Source organism: Mastigoproctus giganteus, chromosome 3 (genome assembly GCF_048544385.1).
Source record: "Mastigoproctus giganteus isolate SK-2022 chromosome 3, ASM4854438v1, whole genome shotgun sequence".
NCBI classification, from domain to species: domain Eukaryota; kingdom Metazoa; phylum Arthropoda; class Arachnida; order Uropygi; family Thelyphonidae; genus Mastigoproctus; species Mastigoproctus giganteus.
The window spans coordinates 178,938,908-178,962,432 of NC_143577.1; the positions used below are offsets into that span (position 1 = coordinate 178,938,908).

The window sequence follows — 23,525 nt, forward strand, 5'->3', positions numbered from 1 at the left end:
TTTTAACCTCTTTATGACAACCAAGGATTGGAGATCTGCATTTCTACTTCCTTGCCCTCATTTTAAAATCTGTTTAAAATATTTTCACCCCATTCCCTGCCGTAGTTCTTAATGCTTCTTCCAACCTAAATTTAGCCATCATCTACCAAAAAATTTATTGCAGATTTATACAAGGTGAGTACCATTTTCTAAGCATTTGCTATTCATTTTTTAGTCAGATTTATCACGGTATTATAAGATTACTATAATTTCACTGTAGTCATACTTTATTTTATACCATACAGATTAGAAACAAATATGGCTAAACCTAGATTTAATGGACAGTATGGGGTAAGGCCCATACATACTCTGAACTTGCCACTATATTATGAAAGTGCTGCACTATTAAATAAATAAATAAATAAATAAATAAAAAAATAGAGGTAGTAATACTCATAACATCATAACACTTGTTATACTTATGTGGAATAGAAGAGGAAAGGCTACATAACATCATGGAAAACATGATGTAATATTGAGGTAGTAGTAATAGAAGAGGCATGTGATGCAAGAAAGCAAGCTTATGTAGCATCAGCAAAAAAAAAAAAAAAAAAAACATTTCACACATTCATTCCTTTTAAAAGTTTGTCCAGTTCCTCCTTGAATTTATTTTAGCTATCAACTTCCACAATGACTGATGGAAGTTTGTTCCAGCAATCAACGGCGCCTCCGTAGCCAGGTGGGAAGGAGCAGCAGTGTGTAGACCGGGGTTCGAGCCCGTCACCACCAAATACGGAGAATGTGGAAAGGTCAGCAATATAGTCTTAGTTGCTAATGCTCCTAAAAACCAAACCAAACCAGCAATCAACTCCCACTGGCTAAATGCGAATTTCTGTACATCTGTTCTACAACTATCTTTCCTCAATTTGAATTTATGCCCCCTCCGGTTCGCAATCTGAGCAAGAGAAAGAATCCTGTCAGAATTGATCCTGCTCAACCATTCACTGCAATTTGTAGAATTTGCCTTTCTTGGTAAGAGGAACCCTTCGTCCCTTTCACCAATCTTGTAGCCCTTCTTTGTACTTGCCCAAGCAACTCTACATCATTTCTAAAATGAGGCCTTCAGATCTGTATGCAGTACTTAAGGCATGGCCTGACCATTGCCTTATACAAAGAGATAATCAACTCCTTTTCCTTACTCGTAGAATTCTTGTATATCATTGACAACAGCCCGTCTGCCCTGCTCCAAAAACTTCATATCTGACTACACAGTTACCTGCAGGTCTTTTTCATTTTCCAATACACAGAGTGTATTACTACACAGTTTGTACATTTGTCAGGGGTTACTGCTACTTATATGCAGTACTATGCATTTGCCAATCTTAAACTTCAGTTGCCACTTCTCAGTCCATCTGGCTAACTTTTCTAGATCCTCATCCAAGTTTCTTGTAACGACCAACTTACTGGTTAAAATAAATTTATTCATTTCTTGTGATGACCGACTAACTGGTTAAAATAAATTTATTTTTAACCAGTTAGTCGATCGTCAGAAGAAACTGGGATGATATGCAACCTGACGCACAAGGCCTGCTTTCTAATTTTCTAGATCCTGTTGCAGTAGCACACTGCATTGCCGTCATTAACAACTCTGCCAACCTTAGTGTCATCTGAAAACTTGGATATTAAGCCTGATAAACCTTTATCAATATCATTGATAAATGTACAAAACAACAGTGGCCCAACACTGAATCTTGGGGGACTCCACTAATAACATTAGTTCACAAAGAGCAGCATCCATTGATTACCACTCTGTCTTCTCCTACTCAACCACCCTTTTATCCATTGTAGCAACTCGCCCTTAATGCCATACTGCTCCAATTTGTACAGTATTCTTTCATTCACAATAGTATCAAAAGTTTTCCTGAATTCCAAGAATATGATATAAAGCTCTTTTTTGCATCTTGTTCCTTTGTAGCCACATCACAGTATCCAATCAAATTTGTCGGACAAGACTTTCTCTTACCAAACCCATGCTGTTCCTGAATTATTATTGCAGTCTTGTCTAGTTGATCCTGCAATGCCTCTTTACCCAGTAACTCCATTATTTTCCCTGGAACAGAAGTTAAACTTACAGGTCTATAATTACTCGTGTCTATAATTACTTGAATTGGACATACATTCGCACATTTCCAGTCTGTGGGAATTTGCCTTGAGTACAAAGATGCTTTCATCATTATGGCTAAGGGTTTGCTTAATCCCTTTGCTACCTCCTTTAATATAACTTGGTAGATCCCATCCACCCAATGTGCCTTTCTTAGGTTTAAATTCGACAATTTCTCCTCCTCTTTGTTGGCAGTTATTACAAAATCATTAGGCTCCCTGTTAGCATTAGCATTAGCATTAGTAGAGGCATATGATGCAAGAAAGCAAGCTTATTCAGCATCAGCCAAAAAAAAAAAAAAAAAAACACACACACCACTCCCATGTCACCCCTCCGTTCATTCAAAATACCTGTCCAGTTGAGCCTTAAATTTGTTTAGGCTATCAACTTCAACAACAAGTGACGGAAGTCGGTTCCACCAACCAACCACCCGCTGGCCAAAGGCAAATTTCCGCACATCTATCCGACATCCGTCCTTCCTCAATTTGAATTTATGCCCTCTCAGGTGATTATTTTGAGCAAGATGAAGAATCCCATTGGCATTGAGCATGCTCAAACCATTCATAGCCTTATACACCTCTATCAGATCACCTCGCCGGTGCCTAGTCTCCAGACTGTAATTTGCAAAACTTAAGCCTTTCTTCGTAAGAGCAACCCTTTGTTCCATTCACTAATCTTGTTGCCCTTCTCTGTACCCGTTCCAGCAGCTCTACATGCTTCTTGAAATGAGGCCTCCAGACCTGTATACAGTACTCAAGATGTGGCCTAACCATTGCCTTATACAAGGGAATAATCACCTCCTTATCCCTGTTAGAAAAATTCCTGTATATCATTGACAAGACACCATGAGCTATTCTTGCAGCTCGTCTGCACTGCTCAGAGAACTTCATATCTGCCTGCACAATTACCCCCAGGTCCTTTTCATTCTCCACCACTGTCAGTGTAGTACCGCAGAGTTGATATGTTGCTCTGGGGTTACTGTTTCCCATATGTAGTACTTTACATTTGTCAATGTTAAACTTCCTTTGCCACCTCTCAGCCCATCTGTTCAACCTTTCCAGATCCTGTTGCAGCAGCATAGCGTCAGTAGTGTCCTTAACAACCCTGCCAACCTTTGTATCATCTGCAAACTTGCACATTAAACTTGATATCCCATCATCAATATCATTCATAAACACCGAAAACAACAACGGACCCAACACTGAACCCTGAGGAACTCCACTAATAACATTAGTCCACGTTGAGCAGTGTCCATTGATTACCACTCTCCGTCTTCTGCCACTCAACCATACACTTATCCATAGCAGCAATTTGCCTCCAATGCCACACTGCTCCAATTTGTGCAGCAGTCGTCCATGTGCAACAGTATCAAAAGCCTTTCTAAGATCCAAATATATAAAACAAAGTTATTCTCTGCATCCAGTTCTTTTGTGACTACATCATAGTCATCATAGAACCATGCTGCGTCTGAGCTATAACTGAAATCTTGTCTAGATGATCCTGCAGTGCTTCTTTAACCAGTGCCTCCATTAATTTACCTGGAACAGAAGTTAAACTAACAGGTCTATAATTACTTGTGTCAGCCTTTGATCCTCCTTTGTGAATTGGGGTTACATTTGCACATCTCCAGTCTATGGGTACCTCCCCTGAGTCCAAAGAAGCTCTCATAATTATGGCTAGGGGTTTGCTTACTTCCTTTGCTGCCTCCTTTAATATAACTGGATAGATCCCATCCACCCCAGGTGCTTTTTTTATGTTTATCCTCAACAATCTCTCCTCCACTTTCCTCTCAGTTATTACAAAATCATCCAGCTCGCTGCCAATGTTTACTTTACCTACATCATTCTCCTTTCTGTATAACTCCTCATGCACGAATGTAGATGCAAAATACTCGTTTAGATTGTTAGCCACCTGAGCAGGATCCTCAACTGTTGAACCATCAATATCCAGTGGACCAATCTGATTCATCCCTTTCCTTCTTGGGTTTAAATAGGTAAAGAACTCTTTTCTGTTTTTCTTTGCATCCTTTGCCAAGGATTTTTCGTAGTCTGCCTTTGCCTGCCTAATCTCCTTTGTGACTTGGTTACAGACCAACTTATATCTATCAAAGGCTTCCATGTCACCCATTAATTTGTATGTATCCCATGCATTTTTCTTCTCTGCCACATGTCTCATTAGTTCATCTGACAACCATTTAGGCCTAAACCTTGAACAATATTTCTTAGTTGGTATGTAAAACCTGGTAGCCTCCAAGATTAGTTCCTTGAATGCTTCCCATTTTTAGTTTGCTGTTGGTAACATCATCAGTTGGTCCCACTGTATAGAATTTAAATACTGTCTCAGACCATCATAGTCACCTTTACGAAAACAAAAACCCTTCCCTTTACCTCTGATGGTAGTTACCTCCTTGAGTAAATCCCACTTCAACACACTGTGGTTCATTTATCTGCAGATTCTTAATGCATGAAGAATCACTACTGATAATCAGATCAAGAGTATTGCTCCCTCTTGTTGCCTCACGAACATGCTGATGTAGAAAGCAATCATCCAATAAATCCACAAAAGCCTTGCTAGTGTGCGAGTGACCAACCCACAAATTCCAGTCAATATCTGGGAAATTAAAATCCCCCATTATAAGACTCTCTGATTTACTGGCTCACTCTATTTCCCTGTACAATATCTTATTATACTCATCAGAGTCATTACGCCTATAGCACACTCCTACTCTCAATTTTGATTTCCCTATGCTTATGTCACACCAAACTGACTCGACACTGCCCTGACCATCGATGTCGACTGGCTTCACTTCCTTGGACTTGCGCCTCCGTAGCCAGGTGGGAAGGAGCAACAGTGCGTAGCACACGCTTCCTGATTAGACCGGGGTTCGAGCCCGTCACCACCAAATACGGAGTATGCGGAAAGGTCAAGGAATGACCACCGCATATCCCGGAGCAATATGACCTTAGTTGCTAATGCTCCTAAAAAAAAACCAAATCCTTGGACTTTGTTTTTCTTAACTAATAGCATAACCCCTCCTCCCCTCCTGTCCTGTCTATCCTTTCTATACACATTGTATTCCCCAAATTCCAGTTCCGCATTCCTTATATCTGTGTGACACCACGTCTCTGATATCCCAACAATATCTGCCTTTGATGTTTTGAGCAATACCTCAAATTCATCAAATTTATTTACCAAACTCCTAGCATTGGTGTACACGCAGGTATACATGCACCTGTTTCTATTCTTAGCTACCCTAACACAACCCATGTGTTTACTTGTACCGCAATGACTCCCAGCAGTCTCTGAAATATCCTGCATCTTGTTTTTCAGGCTTCTGCTCATTTCAGTAGAAGCAGTGCAACTTTAATCAGCTTCTGTCCTCCACTTCCCTGCAGAATGCCTCATGTGTGAATGTAGATGCAAACTACTCAATCAGTTTCTCAGCTATGTGAGCAGGAATCATCAACCATCGAACCATCAATATCAAGTGGACCAATCGATTCAACCCCTTCCTTCTAGAGTTTATATAAGTAGAGAAGCTTTTGCTGTTTTTCTTAGCAAATTTTGCCAGAGATTTCTCATAATCTGTCTTCACTTACCTAACCTCCTTTGTGACTTGATTACAGACTAGCTTATATCTATCATAGGCTTCTGTGTCACCTGATATTTTATATGTATCGTGTATTTTATTTCTCTGCCATGAGCGTCATTAGTTCATCTGCGCCTCCGTAGCCAGGGTGGAAGGAGCACACGCTTCTTGATTAAACCGGGGTTCGAGCCCATCACCACCAAATGCGGAGAATGCAGAAAGATCAGGGAATGACCACCGCATATCCCAGAGCAATATGGCCATAGTTGCTAATGCTCCTAAAAACCAAATAACAAAGAAACAAACAATTAGTTCATCTGACCTCCATTTAGATCTAAATCTTGGACAGTATTTCTTAGTTGGAATGAAAAGCCTAGTAGCTTCCACGATTAATTCCTTGTCTGTTTCCCATTTAGAATTTGCCGTTGGTCACATTATCAGTTGGTTCTACTGTTTAGAATTTAAAAACTGTCTGAGACCACTTTAGTCACCTTTACGAAAGGAAAAACCCTTTCCTTTGCCCCTGGTGGTAGTAATATATTTAAGTAAATTCCACATCGGTAAACTGTGATCACTGCCACCCAATGGTTCCTTTTTCTGCAAATTCTTAATTCACGAATAATCAGTGCTGATAACCAGATCAAGAGTATTAATCTCTATGGTTGCCTCTCGAACATCCTGTTGCAGAAAACAGTCATTCAATAAGTCCACAAAAACCCTTGCTAACATGCGAGTGACCAACCTATAAGTTCTAGTCAATATTTGGAATGTTAAAATCTCCCATTATAAGACTTGCTGGTTTACTGGCCCCCTCTATTTCTCTGTATCATCATTCATTGTGCTCATCAGAGTCATTACGCCTATAGACCATTGAAACCACTGAAAATGAAACCATTTTTGCTTTCCCTGTGCCTATGTCACACCAAACTGACTCAGCATTGCACTGTCCACCCATGTCAGCTGGATGCACTTCCTTAGATTTTGTTTCTTAACTAACAGCATAACCTCTCCTTCCTTTCTACCCTGTCTATCCTTTCTGTATCCTTTCTGCACACACTATACTATCCAAATTCCAATTCTGCAGTGCTGATATCTATGTTGAACCATGTCTCTGATATCCCAACAATATTCACATTTGTTGTCTTGTCCAGCACTTCATAGTCATCAAATTTATTTACTATACTCCTACACCTGTTCTTACTCTTAGTTATCCTAACACAGTCCATGAGGCGCCTCCGTAGCCAGGTAGGAAGGAGCAGCAGTGCATAGCACACGCTTCTTGATTAGACCGGGGTTCGAGCCCGTCACCACCAAATACAGAGGATGCGGAAAGGTCAGGGAATGACCACCGCATATCCCGGAGCAATATGGCCTTAGTTGCTAATGCTCCTAAAAACCAAATAACAAACAAACAAACAAACAGTCCATGTATTTTCTTTTTCCGTGATAACTTCCGGCAGTCCTGGAAATCCCCAGCTCCTTGCTTTCCAGGCTGCTGCTCATTTCAATAGAAGTGCAAGAATCATTCTCACCTCTGCCAGCAGCTACTGTTAGCCAATATGTGGATTCTGGCAAGCTAGCAGTTTTCTGACACTGCTTTGATAGCATCAGCAAATATTCTTGCACCCTTTCTATTTACGTGAATGCTATCTTTGAAGAAGCTTCTCTCCTGTTAACAAGCACAGACCACGCTGAAAAAAATTTCATCCCACGAGTCTTGCACATTCTCTCTAGGCCGAATTGATTGACAAGGCTCTCATCGTGCACTTCCCTCCTATCTTTTCTTGGCAGAATTGCAGAAACTTTCAAATTTAATCCTAACTTATTGACTTTTTTCAACATTGACATGTACTTGTTAATAAATCTCCAGATCTACTCTTAATGTCATTAGTGCCAACATGTACAACAATATTACCCTTTTTTCTTTTAAAGTGTTTGGTCCATTGTTGTTTTCTGTATTTACAAATGATATTGATGATGGTATATCAACCTTAATGTCCCAAGTTTGCAGACGATATGAGGGTTCGCAGGGTTGTTAAGGACACTAATGACAGTACGCTCCTGCAACAGGATCTAGAAAAGTTGAGCAGATGGGCTGAGAGGTGGCAAATGAAGTTTAACATTGACAAATGTAAAGTACTACATGTGGGAAGCAGTAACCCCAGCGTGTGGTACTACACTGACAGTGTAGTACCACACGCTGGTACTACACTGTCAGTGTAGTACCACACGCTGGGGTTACTACACTGACAGTGGTAGAGAACAAAAAGGACCTGGGGGTAATTGTGCAGGCAGATATGATGTTTTCTGAGCAGTGGAGACTGTCTGCAAGACAGGCTCCAGTGCTCAGAAAACATCTGATAGTGTCTTGAAAACATCTGATAGTGTCTTGTCAGTGATATACAGGAATTTTTCTAGCAGGGATAAGGAGGTGATTATCCCTTTGTATAAGGCAATGGTCAGGCCACACCTTCTTAAAATTAGTTCTGGAGGCCTAATTTTAAGAAGGATGTAGAGCTGTTGGAATGAGTATTGAGAAGGACAACAAGATTAGTGAATGGAACAAAGGGTTGCTGTTATGAAGAAAGGCTTAAATTTTGCAAATTACAGTATCTGGAGACTAGGCACCTGCAAGGTGATCTGATTGAGGTGTATAAAGCCTTGAGCATGCTGATGGGATTCTTCCTCTTGTTCAGAATAATCACCTGAGAGGGCATAAATTCAAATTGAGGAAAGACAGATGTAGAATAGATGTGCGGAAGTTTTCTTTTAGCCAGTGGGTAGTTGGTTAGTTGAACAGACTTCCATCCTTGGTTGTGGAAGTTAATAGTCTAAATAAATTTAAGGCTGAGCTGTACATGTATTTGGAATGAACAGAGGGGTGAAATGGGAGTGGTGGTTTTTTTTTTTTTTTTTTGGCTGATGCTACATAAGTGTGCTTTCTTGCACTGTATGCCTTTTTACTAATGGAAATGGTAACAGATATCTGCTCTACAGCATCATCAAGTTTTGTCCCTGGCAGACATATCCTAGTCCTATTCCACATATCCTTTTTACACAATATATTTCCTGTCTCCCTGATAATAGAGTCACCGACAATAACTAGCTCCTGTGGGACCTGTGCATTCTGCCTTGGAGATTGCCTCTGTGTTGCCTGATGCACAAGAGTGAGCTTTGGCATTGATTTGGGCAGCTGCAATCTTGATGAGTTCCCCACTTTAATACCTTCAAGGGCATCTACCCGACTCTAAATTCTCATAGACGTCCATCAGAATGCCGAGTTGGTACCTATTTTCTTGACTCTCTCTCTCTGTACCTAGCACACACAAAGACATCTTCCTTGGCTGGATTATGTCCTGTTCCAGAAAGCTCTGCAAGCATTTATTTCACGTCACACATTTTTTTAGTCTGTGATGCTTTGGAGAATCGCACCCCTCGGTTCTCTTCCTCGAGCCCCATCACTCCTGCTAATTTGTGCCTGCTGCTTTGCTGCTGTTGTCTGGCTCATGATATCCAATTGAATACTATTGATTAAAAATGAAAATTAATAAGTTTAATCAATTTAATCAATTAATCATTAGTACTAGACTATCTAATAGTTTCCTTGTGGCAGTGATACGTAGGCGTCTCTCTAGCCAGGTGGGAAGGAGCAGTAGTGCGTATCACACGCTTCTTGATTAGACCGGGCTTCGAGCCCGTCACCACCAAATACGGAGGATGCGGAAAGGTCAGGAATGACCACCGCATATCCCCAGAGCAATATGGCCTTAGTTGCTAATGCTCCTAAAAACCAAATAACAAACAACAACAGTGATACGTATTATGCTATCTAGTTTTATGATAGAGTTACCTATTCACCACAATTAAAAAATTTGAATTTCCTACCACTCTGTATTATAGTAATGGTAGTGAGATTCAAATGAAACAATATTTACATATATTATGTTTTAACCTAAAAAAATCTATCTAAATTAAAAATAAAATTAATGAGCGTCACTAGTACTTTATAGCTACTTATAAAATACGATATAATATGACAATTAAGTAAATAAAATGGCAAAGGTTTTCAAGAAACATATATTTCTTGGTGCTTGAATTCACTGCTGTCACTTATAATGAGCCTTCTCCCAAGGTTCAGAAGTGGTTCTGATTTCACTTTTCATGAGGTTCAGATGGCTGTCTGCTATGTATGACTTACTTAGCAGGCTGACAAAAGGTGATAGTGTGGAAAATCCTGGCTCCTTATTTCAGTGTTATGGTATTTGCTGTTAGTTAAAATATTTTAGCTTAGGGTAGATATCATGGGATCCCATATGGCTGAAAAGATGGACCGCATGGTACTTTCCTTGATGGACCTCATTAAATTTAGGTCCATCAAGGAAAGGATTTTATTATAATGAGAAATGTTCATACAGTAGAATCCAGAAAAAATTTTTTCCAGCGGAGTGAAGGTTTAGAACTTCTTATGATGGAAAATTTCTTAGAAGGGAAAATGGCCTCAAGGGTATAAAATTTTAACTAAACAAATAAAAGTATACATGTACATAAGTTAAACATCACTTTTAAGTTCTATTTCAGAATTTATAAATATTTTACTCTGCCTATGGGAAACATTTTTAAATTGAGAATTTCTAATTGTTTAACATTCTGTTCATTAAACTCATTACCAAGTTGGAAGAATGAGCTCCTTTGGAGTTTCAACATACCTTAAAACGTCACAATTATAATAACACAGAGTAACATCCTCTAAGTAATTCAGAACTGTTCACAACCATCAGGACTTAATGCTTATTGTGGTCAATGTATCCAATTATGTATATTGATGAAAACAAATGCAATATGTCACTTTCATTATATCAAAATGTTTATACTAAAAATATTTTAGTGCTGAAAGCCTCTAACTATTTTACTAATCGAAAATTTACTAATCAAACAAGTTACTTAATAGTAAATCACCGAAGTAAGTGAAATGGCATCATTTTTTACATCTCATATTGTATCATATTGTATGAAGGCATTCACAGTATGAGATGTAAAAGACAATGCCATTTCACCTACTCTGATTTACTACGAACTAAAATGATGCTATGCACTAACTTGTTCAATTACCAAAATGTTTATATTGTTTTATATTTTTTAATATAAAAATAAGTGAGGAAAACATTATAATAATACACCGTGTATTTTTCCTGCATAATAAATATCACATACTTTTTATGCAGGAAAATAATACGCTGTAATATATAGAGCTGAAATTGGGAATTAAGAAACCAAACCTAGTATGGGGGAAAAACTTCTTATGCAGGAATTTCTTATCTGGTTTCTGCTGTATATTGTTTTAATAACTTATTTCATTAATGTCAATTACAATAATTAATAGGTAGGCAAGAGTTAGCAGCCATGCATTCTAAAACAAAGCTTTTGACATCGTGTAAAGCAACACAAATAAAATCAGGAGAAGCAGGAAAACATGGAATTCCAAAAGAAGATGATGATGGCTTTGATCATTTGGATCATGAGGTGTGTTTCATTTGTAGTGGTTTTTTAGTATTAGTGTGAAAATGATATGATGATGATGCTGTAAGGAAGTTAAACTTATGTAGCATCTGCTGTCAAAACAAACAGTAATAATAATAATAATTAAATGAAATAAAATGCCTGTAGTTTTGTGTTTTGTCTACTTCCAGATATTTGTCAAATCACTCTTTAAATTTTTATAAGTCCTCAGACTCTGAAAACCCATGAAAGATGTTTGGTTTCCCTTCACCTAAAGGGCTGAGTGAGATTTGGTGTCACCTTGGAATATAGGAGTTGATGAATTTCATTTTTGGAATGTAATTGTGGAACAGTAGTTCCCTGCTGCCCTACAATTACATTCCAAAATGAAGCTTCACCATTAGATTTGCTAAGGATTGTAAAAATACTTGTTATACATGCATTTATATTATATTAAACAAAATATAAATGAATAATGTTAAAACTGTATATAACATTATATTGTATTATAATACTGTATAAGTAAATATATTGAAAGTGGAATAAAGCATCTCACATAGATTACCATTTGTAATCTGTGTGAGATGTAAATATATTCATTTTTATTTGCAAATTATATATGGATGGAGATCATATGTTTTGTGGTACTCTTACCACTTCATCAGCAATTCCCACTCTTGCTATTTTGTACCGGAATTTATTTTTACTTTTGTCTTTGTGCATAATAGCCACTGCTGCTAATGTGGCAGTAAAATCAAATCAAATAAAATCGTGCTACTTTACTATTACAAAGAGCAGAATGGCCAAAGATTTGAGATTTATGTCCATGTAAGTCATTCTGCTACTGAAAATTTATTAATAAAACTTAACAAATTCACTGAATTTCTCTCCACCCCATTTTTTTTTGTTAACAGATTGCTAGTCTATGTTTGAATGTGGGATATTATTATTGTTGTTGCTCTTATATTATTTCTCCCTGATTGGGGGATTCCACTCCGTGATGGGTACTGCCCCAAGTACACAGGGTGGTTGTAATGTTTGGTGTTACTGTTGGTTGAGGAAATCTCTGACTATCCTACAGGTGTTCAGGATTGCGATTTTCTGGAGTTCCTTATAGGTGTTCTCTGGGAGACCCATTGCCACTAGGCTGCTATGTAGAGTCTTTGGTACCATACCAGTGGTTGACACGATGATCAGAATGGTCGATACTTCTTGTTATTATTATTATTATTATTATTATTAGCCATATGGTGCAAGAAGCCCGAGGCTTATGCTGCCAGCCAAAAAAAATATTGAGTTACCCTGACACAGAGAGAGAGAGAGAGAGAGAGAGAGAGAGAGAGAGAGAGAGAGAGAGAGAGAGAGAGAGAGAGAGAGAGAGTCAGAAGTAGAAGGGAATCACCAAGAAAGAGAAGAATGATATGCTTAGCATTGTTTTTTGTTATGTATTCTTGTGTGTGTGTGTGTGTGTGTGTGTGTGTGTGTGTGTGTGTGTGTGTGTGTGTGTGTGTGTGTGTGTGTGTGTGTGTGTGCCTGTGCCTGTGTGTGTGTGCCTGTGTGGTTAAAATGTAAATAATAATGCCCTTCAGAGATGGCAAAGAAATATAACAAAATTTCAGAAGACACATATGCAAGATTTTCCATGTATTGTAAAATCTGGAAAGGGTGACGAGTTTGATTTGTGTACTGTAGATGATTTTTCAATTTCAAGTGGTGAGAAACATGATGTAATCAGATATTTGTAGACAAATAAGCATAAAATGGAAAAATAAATGCAAAAATAGATAGCATTTCACAGTGATGGTGATACTATCATACATGCCGAGTGTTTATTTGCATCATTTATCAAAGAACATAAATCTTTCTGAGTTGTGCAAATCATATAGGTATGTTGTTTAGAAATATCAAAAAATTGTGGTTGTGGAAGAAGAAAATAGCATGGAATTTTGGCAAAATTGTACATGGAGGAAAGATGAGATAGAGGCTTCTTTGAAAAATTTGCCATTTTTGATTACCACAGCTGTCAGTAATTAAAGGGATTCCAAGTAATATCCCCATTATGGTAACCTTTCCTAATCAACTACCTGATGGCTAAATTGGCCTTCAGCCAGCGAGTAGTTGATTGCTGGAACAAACTCCATCTGTCGTGGAAGTTGATAGCTTAAATAAATTCAAGGAGGAACTGGACAAACTTTTAGAGGGAATGGAATGTATATGTGAAATGGTGGGTTTTTTTTTTTTTTTTTTTGGCTGATGCTACATAAGCTTGCTTTCTTGCATCACATGCCTCTACTTCTTCAAGTTGAGTGTTTCCTTTTACAATGGGTTTCCTCAGCCTACAAGTTATTTCTTGTTAGGAATTTTTTTCCTACCATAAAGTGTGGTTCAAGGTGTCTTGGTCGGTTAAGCCTCGAGCTGTCATGCACTCCCATACTCCATCCATCCATGTCCTCCTAGGTCTTCCTCTTCTCCTTCTTCCAGGAGGTATCCATTCCAGGATAGCCTTTGGATATCTGTTTTCTTGCATCCGTTTTACATGTCCATACCATGTTAGACGCTTTTCTCTGATGGTGTGAATAATAGTTTTTTTCACTTCCATTTTTTCCCTTATGTCTTCATTCCATTTTCTGTCTCTTCTAGAAGTTCCTGCTGAGCATCTCCAAAAATCCATTTCTGTGGAGAGCAATTTGTTTTCCGCTCGACTATTCAATGCCAGGTTTCCGCTCCATACAACAGAAGACTTCGTACAATCGTTTGAAATATATAAGTTCCTTTGTTTTATGTAGGATATTTTTGCTCCACAGAACAGAGTTTAACATGCTGATATCCTTTCTGCCGTCTGTAATTCTCTTATTGATCTCTGCTTGGGATGATCCATCACTTTGTAAGATTGATCCCAAATATTTGAATTTATCGACTAGTTTGATTTTAAAACCTGCAATATTTAGAATGTGTCCTGGCCCTGAAGACAACATTTCAGTCTTGCTAAAATTAATTTTTAGACCCCATTGTTTATATTCCTCAAACAATTGACGACATGCATACTTTGCATCTTCTAAGTCTTGTGCTATCACCACCTGATCGTCTGCAAAAAGTAAATTGTAAATATAGGTGTTCTTATTAATCGGCAATCCCATTTTATTACATTTTTTTGACCAGGATCTTAGGCAGATGTCGATATAAATTTTGAAAAGTGTTGGTGACATGCAACAACCTTGTAATAAGCCTTTTGAAGTGTGGATTTCAGGTGACAAAGCTGATCCCACTTTAATTCTGCATCTATTATTCCTGTAAATTGCCTTAATAATGTTAATCAGTTCTCCATCAATATTTACCTCTTTCAGTGCTTCCCATAAGGGTTTTCTTGGAACACTGTCATATGCCTTTTCAAGGTCAATGAAAATCATAAAGATTTTTTTTCCTTTTGATTGGCATTTTTCAAGGATCTGTCATACTGTTGAGATATGATCTATACATGACCTCCCAGCTGAAAAACCACTTTGTTCTTCTGATACCTCGATTCGGACTTCTAAATGGTTCCTGATCCATTTTCCAAGGATCTTTAACAGCGGGTTCAGGACGCATATTCCTCTGTAATTTGAACAGCTTTTCCGATCGCCCTTCTTATAAATTGATGTAATATATCCTGTTATCATTTCTTTCGGTATTTCTTCTCCTCTCAGTATTTAACAGTTTTTGTATCAGAACAGCCACTCCTCTTCCTCCTTATTTCAGAAGTTCCATGTAAACTCCTCCAGATCCAGGTGATTTGCTATTCCTTCCTTCCTTTAACAGGAGTTCCACTTCCCTAACAGAAACTTTTAAGCCTGAGTCTTCTACACCAAAACCTCCATCGTCTTGAACTCTTCCTGGTCTTCTTTTAAAAGTCTTTATTAGTACTCCATCCAGTCTTTCAAAGGTATTAATTGCAGACCAGCGTTGTGTTTATTCTGTTTTCTCAAGTCTTTAAGGATCTTCCACAATTCTGCTGATTGCTTGAAGCCCAATTTGCTATTAATAGTTGCGTATTTCCTTTCCCATTCTTCATTTTTCGCTTCTACTACCAACTGATTGGCTGTTTTCTTCTTTTCAACATAAATGTTTCTATATGCATCATTCCGATCACCCAGCCATTTCTGATATGCAAGTTTCTTTTCCTCCACAACAGCTCTTACTTTCTCTGTAATCCAGATCTTTTTTGGTCCTTGGTTCTTCTTTTTGCCTAGGATTTCATGAGTTATTTTTTTAACAGTATTTTTTAAATATTTGTAGATTTCTTCAGTATTACCTTTTATCTCTATGTTAATTGCAGCATCCAGTCTCTGGGTGAAGTTGTTTCTAATGCTGTCGTCCTGGAGTAGGTCAACGTTAAATTGATCCACTTGTAGCATTTCTCCTTCCCTGCATTGTTGGTTGTCCCCACATATTTTCTTAATCCAGTTCCACCTCAGTGTTGTTTTAACAAGAAAATGGTCAGATCCACATTTGGCTCCTCTATAAACTCTGACATCTTTCAATACACATGTCCCTGAATGTTTTGAAATAATGTAATCTCTAACTGATCTAATTTGTCTTGTCTCCTGTGACCAAGTATATTTATGGATATCCTTGTGTTGGAAAAATGTGTTGTTTATTCTCAAGTCGAACTGTTCACAAAGATTGCATAGTCTATCTCCGTTGTCATTCCTCTCTTTCTCTCCATATCTTCCAATAACTTTGCTATTTGTTCAGTTCCTACTCTTGCATTGAAATCTCCCATTAGAAATATCTCTTTGTTCTTAGGAATTTTTTTCTATTAGTTCTCTCAGATCCTGCCAAAATTCATCCTTCAAGGTATCGGCGGTGTCATTAGTCGGGGCATATATTCCCAAAATACATATTTCTGTCCTGTACATTTTCAGTTCTAATGAGATCATTCTTTCATTAAGAAATTGCCAGTTTTTGATGTTGTGTCTCAATTTCTTTTTAACAGCAATAGAAACTCCTGCTCTTGCTCTTTCACTCTTATCAATTCCACTCCAAAAATGGTAGTATTCTCCGATTATTTCCTCTCCACATCCCTTTTTCTTTGTCTCTGATAACACGACGATGTCTAACTTGAATTTTTGCAGTTCATCCGAAAGAAAGTTTCTTTTAGTTGAAAGGGCTTGAATATTCCAGCATCCCAAAATCATAGTCCTTTTCCATTTGCCGAGTCGTTTCCGAAAGTGCAGTCCATTTTCATTTTCACTTGTAGGTCGTTTAGCATCTGTGTATTTTTTACACTGAACGAGGAGCTAGCCCATTGCAGCAACCCCCAACCTGGAGGGCCGGGGTATCTCTCTTAGTCTGGCCCCTACCCTTTGACCTGTCTGGCTTGGGAGGCCCTACCAGTAGCTAAGCTACCGCCGACTTTGCTCTCTGGGTCATCGGGACATGCAAGCTACCCCCACCGCGACAAGGTGGAGAATACCATCGGGGGGGAGGGACATGCCTCTACTGCTACTAATAAAAGAAACCACATCTAAAGCAGCTAGCAGCCATCACCAGCACCTGGAGTGAACAGTATTGGGCTTTTTCTTATTCTTAGCCATATGGTGCAAGGAAGCCTGAGGCTTATGATGCACCAGCCAAAAAAAAAAAAAAAAAAAATTGAGTTACCCTGACACAGAGAGAGAGAGAGAGTCAGAAGTTGAAGGGAATCAAAAAACTGTATGGCATTTATTGTTGATAATCTCCTTATTATAATAGCCCAAAAAACTGTAGTATTGAGGTTATTTAAAGAAGGGATTGCGAACAGTTGATAGAAATATCCTGCCATTGTCATCTAATTACTTTTTTTGTGCTGAAAAGGGAACTTAAAGCCTTCCTCTGAAAGTTGATGAATGTTTGGTGGACATTTATTAGCTGGAAAACGTTAAAAGGAAAGTTTAGGTTTATAAGTATATGTGTACACATTGGCTTTCTTTGGATAAACGTTTAACTATACAGTTAAAACAATGATAGCTTTTTACAAATTTAGTTTTAGTAATAGTGGCAAATGTTGTGAAGCAAGCTTATACAGCATCAGCCAAAAAAATTCCATTACCCACACTGCTCCAATTTGTACAGCAGTTTTTCATGTCAGAAGACTTTTGACATTTCATGTCAAAAGCTTTGGTGAAATCAAAGTATATGATAGCAAATTTATTTTTTGCCTCCAGTTTGTTTGTTAAATAGTAGCTAATTAGGCAGCCAAGATATACTCTTAACAAATCAGAGCTGCAATTTCTGTATAATTCCGTTGGCAAGTATGATTCTGCAGTACTTCTTTCACTACTGACTCCATTTTCTCTGCAGCAGAGATCAAACTTACTGGTCTGTAATTATTCCCTTTACCTTTTCATTCCCCTTTGTGAGTAAGAGGAATAGTTGCATATGTCCAATCTGTACGTACTTCCCCTGAATCTGAGAATGCTCATATAATTATGTTTGAAGGTTTACTTCTTTTGCTATTTTTTTTTATATATTAGGATAGATTTCATTGGTCACATGAGCCTTATTTACTTTTAGCTTCAACAATTTTTTTTACACTTTCCTCTCAGTTATCACCAAATCATTTAGCTCCCACTTATAATGGTATATTTCTGGCATTGCTATCCCTAAAAAGGACTTCATTTTTATATGCAAAATATTCAGTTTACAGCAATCTGATCAGGATAATCATTAGTTATGAATTCATATCCAGTGTGCCGATGTGGTCCATTCCTTGCCTTCTGGTGTTAATGCAAGCAAAGAATTCTTTGCTACCTTTCTTTTTTATTATTTATTTTTTCTTTTCTTCAGCTGGTCTCATTTCATCTGACATCCATTTTTAGATCTAAACCTTGAAACCTGCAGATAGACGGTATAAAAAGCTTGATATTTTTTGATTAGTTCCCTGAATGATTCCCATTTAGAATTTCAGATAGTAGCATCATTTGGTTCAACAGAAAAAAAAATATATATATCCTACTTAAGTAGTTGCCACCTCTTTGAAAGTGCAATCCCTTACCAGTTATGATTGTGAAACACTTGACAAGGTAACCCTTATAAACATTGTTCATTGATGAGAGTAATCAAATGATCAGGCCGACCGGGCTAGCCGAGTGGGTAAAGTACCTGCCCGGCAACCCAAAGGTCGCGGGTTCGATTCCCGCCTCGGGCTTGGATCAAAGTACTGCAAAAACCTTGGGAGGTGCAATATGGCCACAGAAGCCGATGCGCCAACAACTACCAAATCAAAAATCAAAATCAAATGATCAGTGATTGAAAATCTGAAGTCTTTTCTACTTTCTTAAATATAGTCAAACTTTTACTGCAATAGTTTTTAAAGTGAAGATTCTTCAATGTAGTAAAGAGATGGAAAACCAATACCCAGTATTATCTCAAGATGGTTTACTATAGTACGAAAAGCAAGATATGTAGTTTCAAATTTTGTGCCTGGGAAGCATAGCAGACTGGAAATAAACCTTAAAAGGAAAATATCTAATAAATGGTTTAATATATATGAGGTACATATATATGAAGTATGAGCCAAAAGTTTTACTGGCTAAATTAATAGAATTAAATTAGGCTAATGTTAGCTACACATTAGCATTGTTCCCTTCAAAGCAGTGCAGGTTTTATAGATCAATTTCAGAACTTCTTCCACTGTTTGAAGTGTCTCTGGAACTTCTGTTTCATCGTGCTGTCAGCACCTACTGCAGTTCATCTTCAATCTCCATGTTGCCTTCATATCTTTGTCTTTTTAATTGGATTTTCAATTTAGAGAACAATAAGTCACGGGACCATGAAAGGAGAATAGGGAGAGTGTAGGTTCATAGGCATTTTGTTCTCCGCTAAAAATCTGCTGAACTGACAAAGCTGTGCAATTCTCACATTATTACAATGAGAAGCCAATCCTGCAATAGTTTCTGAAATGAAGATTTATTATTATCTTCATGTAGTAAAGGCCATTTCTCTGGGTGTTTTCTCCTGACACTGCTTTAAACTTCTTAGGATCCTGATGTGGAACTGATGAGTTACAGTTTGGATTGGTGGAAGGTATTCCTGATGAATAATTCCCTCATCGTTGAAGAAAACAATCAGCATGCCCTTGACATTTGATCTGGCCTGCCTTGCCTTGCCTGTTTTGGACATGTAGTGATGGACTTTTCCACTGGGAGGACTGCTGTCTGTTCCTATGCTTTAAGACCCAAACCCACCCACACACACACACACACAGAAAGTTGGTTTTGTTTCTCTTCGCCACTCAGCAAATGGGGCACAAATTTTGCGGTAATCTGCTGTGTGTTTAAATTTCCAGTTAAAATGTATTGGCAAGTACCATGCGGCCTAAAATGTCACAAATATTGTTAATCATATGCTGTCTGTCCTCATAGATGAGTTCATGCACATTTTCAGCATTTTAGTCAGTCAACCTAACAACCTAAGTGGCTAAAATCCTCAACCAAAGTTTGCCCACCTTGAAAACGTGAATACCATCGAAAAATTTATGTAAAGCTTTGTGCCATTACAAAGTCTGAGGGCTTTGTAATGGCACCAGTCCAATTCCTGCGGTCGGATACGGAACAGGTGATGGCAGAATCGAGTACCCACATTACCAGGTGATGGCAGAATCGAGTACCCACATTACCACCACCTTTTGGGGAGATATAATGCAAATATGGAGCATGATGGAATACGTTCTCTTTAAAACTATATTGATAAAGAAAAAGCAATGGCACATTGGAAGCCATTCATGAGGAATGGAAAAATCAAATACCACCAGCATCAGCGCACCATTTCCTATGCTGATGTGCTGAGGATAACCAGAGTACAATGACCAGCAAAGAAGCCCTAGAAAGAAAACGTTAATGAAACAGCTGCACTTTGTTGTCCTTTGCCTGCTGAATGAAAATGCTCAACAATCAAGCAAGGAAATAAAAAATAAAATCATGACAAACCTGCAAGAAGACTTTAAAACAACAAGGATTAAAGTCATTCACAAGACGCATAATGTAGGTATAGTAATTTAAACTGATACAAAGGACGAATCCAAAAATTCTCACTTTTGGCCTGTCGCCAAGAGTGGGAACCCCAGAAAGAAGTGACCCTCAATAATTATATTTGATTTGGATAGGGATTCTACCCCTGATCAACTTTTAGATGAAATATATCAGTGTAATCTCCAAGGATCTCTCCCAGACCATGACAAACAAATTAGTCTACTCAAAGTACTCGACAAAGTCCAAAACCAGCAACAGTACAAATTGGATTGTTGAGTTGGCATCAAATGCATACTACATTCACAAACAAGAATCTACATGAATTGGAGCAGCCACCGCTTCCGCGAGCATGTGGCTGTGCCCATGTGCTGCAAGTGTTGTAAATTTCGCCACACATCGCACACCCATTCCCAGGCTGTTGCAACTGGTGGTCACTGCTCAGAAAGGGGGCAAGATTTTAAGTCAAGCCCAAATAAAACCCAGGAGCCCATCTGTGCAAACTGTAAATCCCTAAAAATGGATCACGCCCACTCCGTCTGGGATAACAAATGTGCTGTGTACCTAACGGCCAAGAGTTATTACCAATCAAAGCTTGACTATGGCAGCACGTCCTAAAAGATATAATACTTCAATGATGAAATCCTTCGAAATTAATGCACAGCAGGTAAGAGCAGTGGCCGACCAAATCTGAATAAAAGCAGACGAAGAAAATTCAGAAAAAATAGTCCTCCAAGAACTGTATACTCACATAAGACAGGTTATAGGATACCCACTGTCCTATAAAATAATTCAATCAGAGAGGATACACCATGTGCCGCAATAGCCATACGAAACCACGAAATCACTGTAACAAAAATCTCCCACTTATGCACAGCATAGGCAGTATGTGCCCATGTTATTAGCTCAATGGTTACCTTCTGTGTTATATCTTTTACTGCCAGGGGAGGACATTATCTTTGCCACTAGGTACCTTGAAAAAATCTTGCAAACTCTTTCAAATAGAGATGTTTATCATTGGTGCTAATATTAATTGCAGGTTGCCAGTCTAGCATAGTGCCACACTGGACTGACAGGGTACAAGAAACAGTCAGCGGCTTGAGGAGTTCCTGTCCAACTCTTCCTTCACAGTGTTAAATCAACCAATCGTTCTACCAACCTTCTGCAACATGATGTGGAGGCGACCATTGACCACCTTTGCCACCAGAAGTATTGCAGGCAGTACACCAAATGGACAGTTTAGGAATTGTGGACCACAGGGTCATTACCTACCATCTCTTCAGAAACCTTGTCAGATTTCCTGCTCCTAAGCAAAATCTTAACAGTTATTCAATAAGCAAAGCCAACTGGGAGTTTTTCAAGACCTCGCTGGCCACCACCACAAAGCAAATTAAAATAGGGCAAAACCAACAGCACCAGCCAAATGCACTCCAGTGGGGAATAATGAGGATAATTACTAGTGCATGTGACAAGCCAATAAGAAAGAAGAACCTAGCTCCTGGTGCCGTTCCCTGGTGGTCCAGGCCCTTCAACGACTCTGCAGGGAGGTAAACTCAAGGTGAAAGGCCTTCCAGTGGACACAACGATCTTGGGCCATTCCTGAAGTTGAATCCTTCAGGCAACTGTACAGGGAAGCCAAGAATAAGGCAAAAATAAGCCACAGCAAAAATAAGGAAGTGTAAGCAGCAATCCTGGGAGGCACTGGTGTTTGCCACACGGAATACTGACCCCTCGGGAGTTGTGTATAAAGTCTCTACCAACAAACTCTCTAGGGAAGAGATTGTTGCTTCTTCTAGGACCTCACAGGGCACAATGACTACCACCTGGGAAAAATCTATTGGTAGATTCCTGGATGTGATGTTCCAAAAGCTGCCAGCTCCTTCTGCAGAAAAGCTCAAACTATGCCATGAGAATAATCACTATGATATGTATCACCTGGAGCCCCCATTTATTATTAATGAGGTCCACGCTGCAACTGCTTTGATCAGGGATAGAAAATGACCAGGAACAGACCTGTTGGAGCCTGAAATAATCAAAAAGACTGACATGTAAAACCTCCTCCTCCAAGATCATTTTAAATCTCCTTAACTGCTGTTTGCAAACCGGAATATTCTCAAGCAATTGGAAAATTGGAAGAATATTCCCACTTGTTGATTATTGCCAACGATTTCGTTGGGGTATTCAACTCATTTTGGTGGACAAGTGTCCTTGGCAGACTCCGCAGAGCTTCTATCCCTAAAAATCTTTGAGACCATCAAATCATATCTATCTGACAGAACCATCGTAGTTAATGCTCTATATCACAGTCTCCAGGCTGACTGGGCTAGCCAGGTGGGTTAATTGCCTACCTGGCAACCCAAAGGTTGCGGGTTCAAATCCCGCCTTGGGCTTGGATCAAAGTACTGGAAAAAACCTTGGGAGGTGCGTTATGGCCACAGAAGCTGATGCACCAGCAACTAACAAAAAAAAACAGTCTCCAGAAATGTCTTCCACTGCTTGCCTGCAAGATTTCGTCCTGGTACCTTTATTATGGACTATTGTTTTGGATGACTTCCTCAACGTTGATCTGGGAGAGATCAAATCTCCAGCATATGCTGATGATCTTATCATCACTGTGGCCTCTGACGCCAGGGCTGGGCTTGATACCCTTGCTAATCATGTCCGTTGCATTCTCCAAAACTGTGCAAAGGGGATTAACCCTCAAATATCTCCAACCAAAACTAACTCTGCATTCTTGGAAGGCAAACTAAATACTGAAAGACCACCTCAAATAAAAATTGATGGAAAGACCATTAAATTGTCAATGCAAATGAAGTACCTTGGATAATGCTTGATACCAAACTCTCATTCCAGTCACTTCTGAAATACCTCCCAACCAAAATCCAGAACTATGCTACTCTTGTTTCCAGGGTCTCAAGCCGAAAATGGGGTCTTAAGTGAAGAACCCTCTCACTATTCTATTAGGCTAATTTTATACATATCACATCTGCTTTAGGAATCTACATACACTGAAGCTGGTATGGCCTCCAAGAGGAAAATACTAGATACCATTCAGCGTTACATTCTGCTTGTTAGCACCCACAACCTCCAGATTCTGGCAACTGCTCTACCCCTTGATTTAGAGGTGGTCAGAAGGAGATTGCTATACCAGCTCTCAAAAGGAATTTCACATACCATCCTGAACTATACAACCAATCTGGCTAATAGGTGAAAGGAAGAAAGGTAACACCTACTTAACCACCTGCAGTGGCACAGCAGGTGGTGAAACTCTACAAAGGGTGAAATCACCTGGAAATTCTTGCCGAATGTAAGCACG

At 38.8% G+C, this 23,525-nt stretch overlaps 1 protein-coding gene across 1 annotated transcript in view; it reads left to right on the forward strand.

Annotated features, from left to right (window-relative positions):
• shtd (anaphase promoting complex subunit 1) overlaps positions 1-23,525 on the forward strand; it is a 989,031-nt gene that overhangs the window by 396,039 nt on the left and 569,467 nt on the right. The window contains exon 20 of the mRNA XM_090370159.1: positions 11,110-11,249. Coding sequence (XP_090226285.1) covers positions 11,110-11,249 — 140 coding nt within the window. The remainder of the gene's footprint in view (positions 1-11,109; positions 11,250-23,525) is intronic.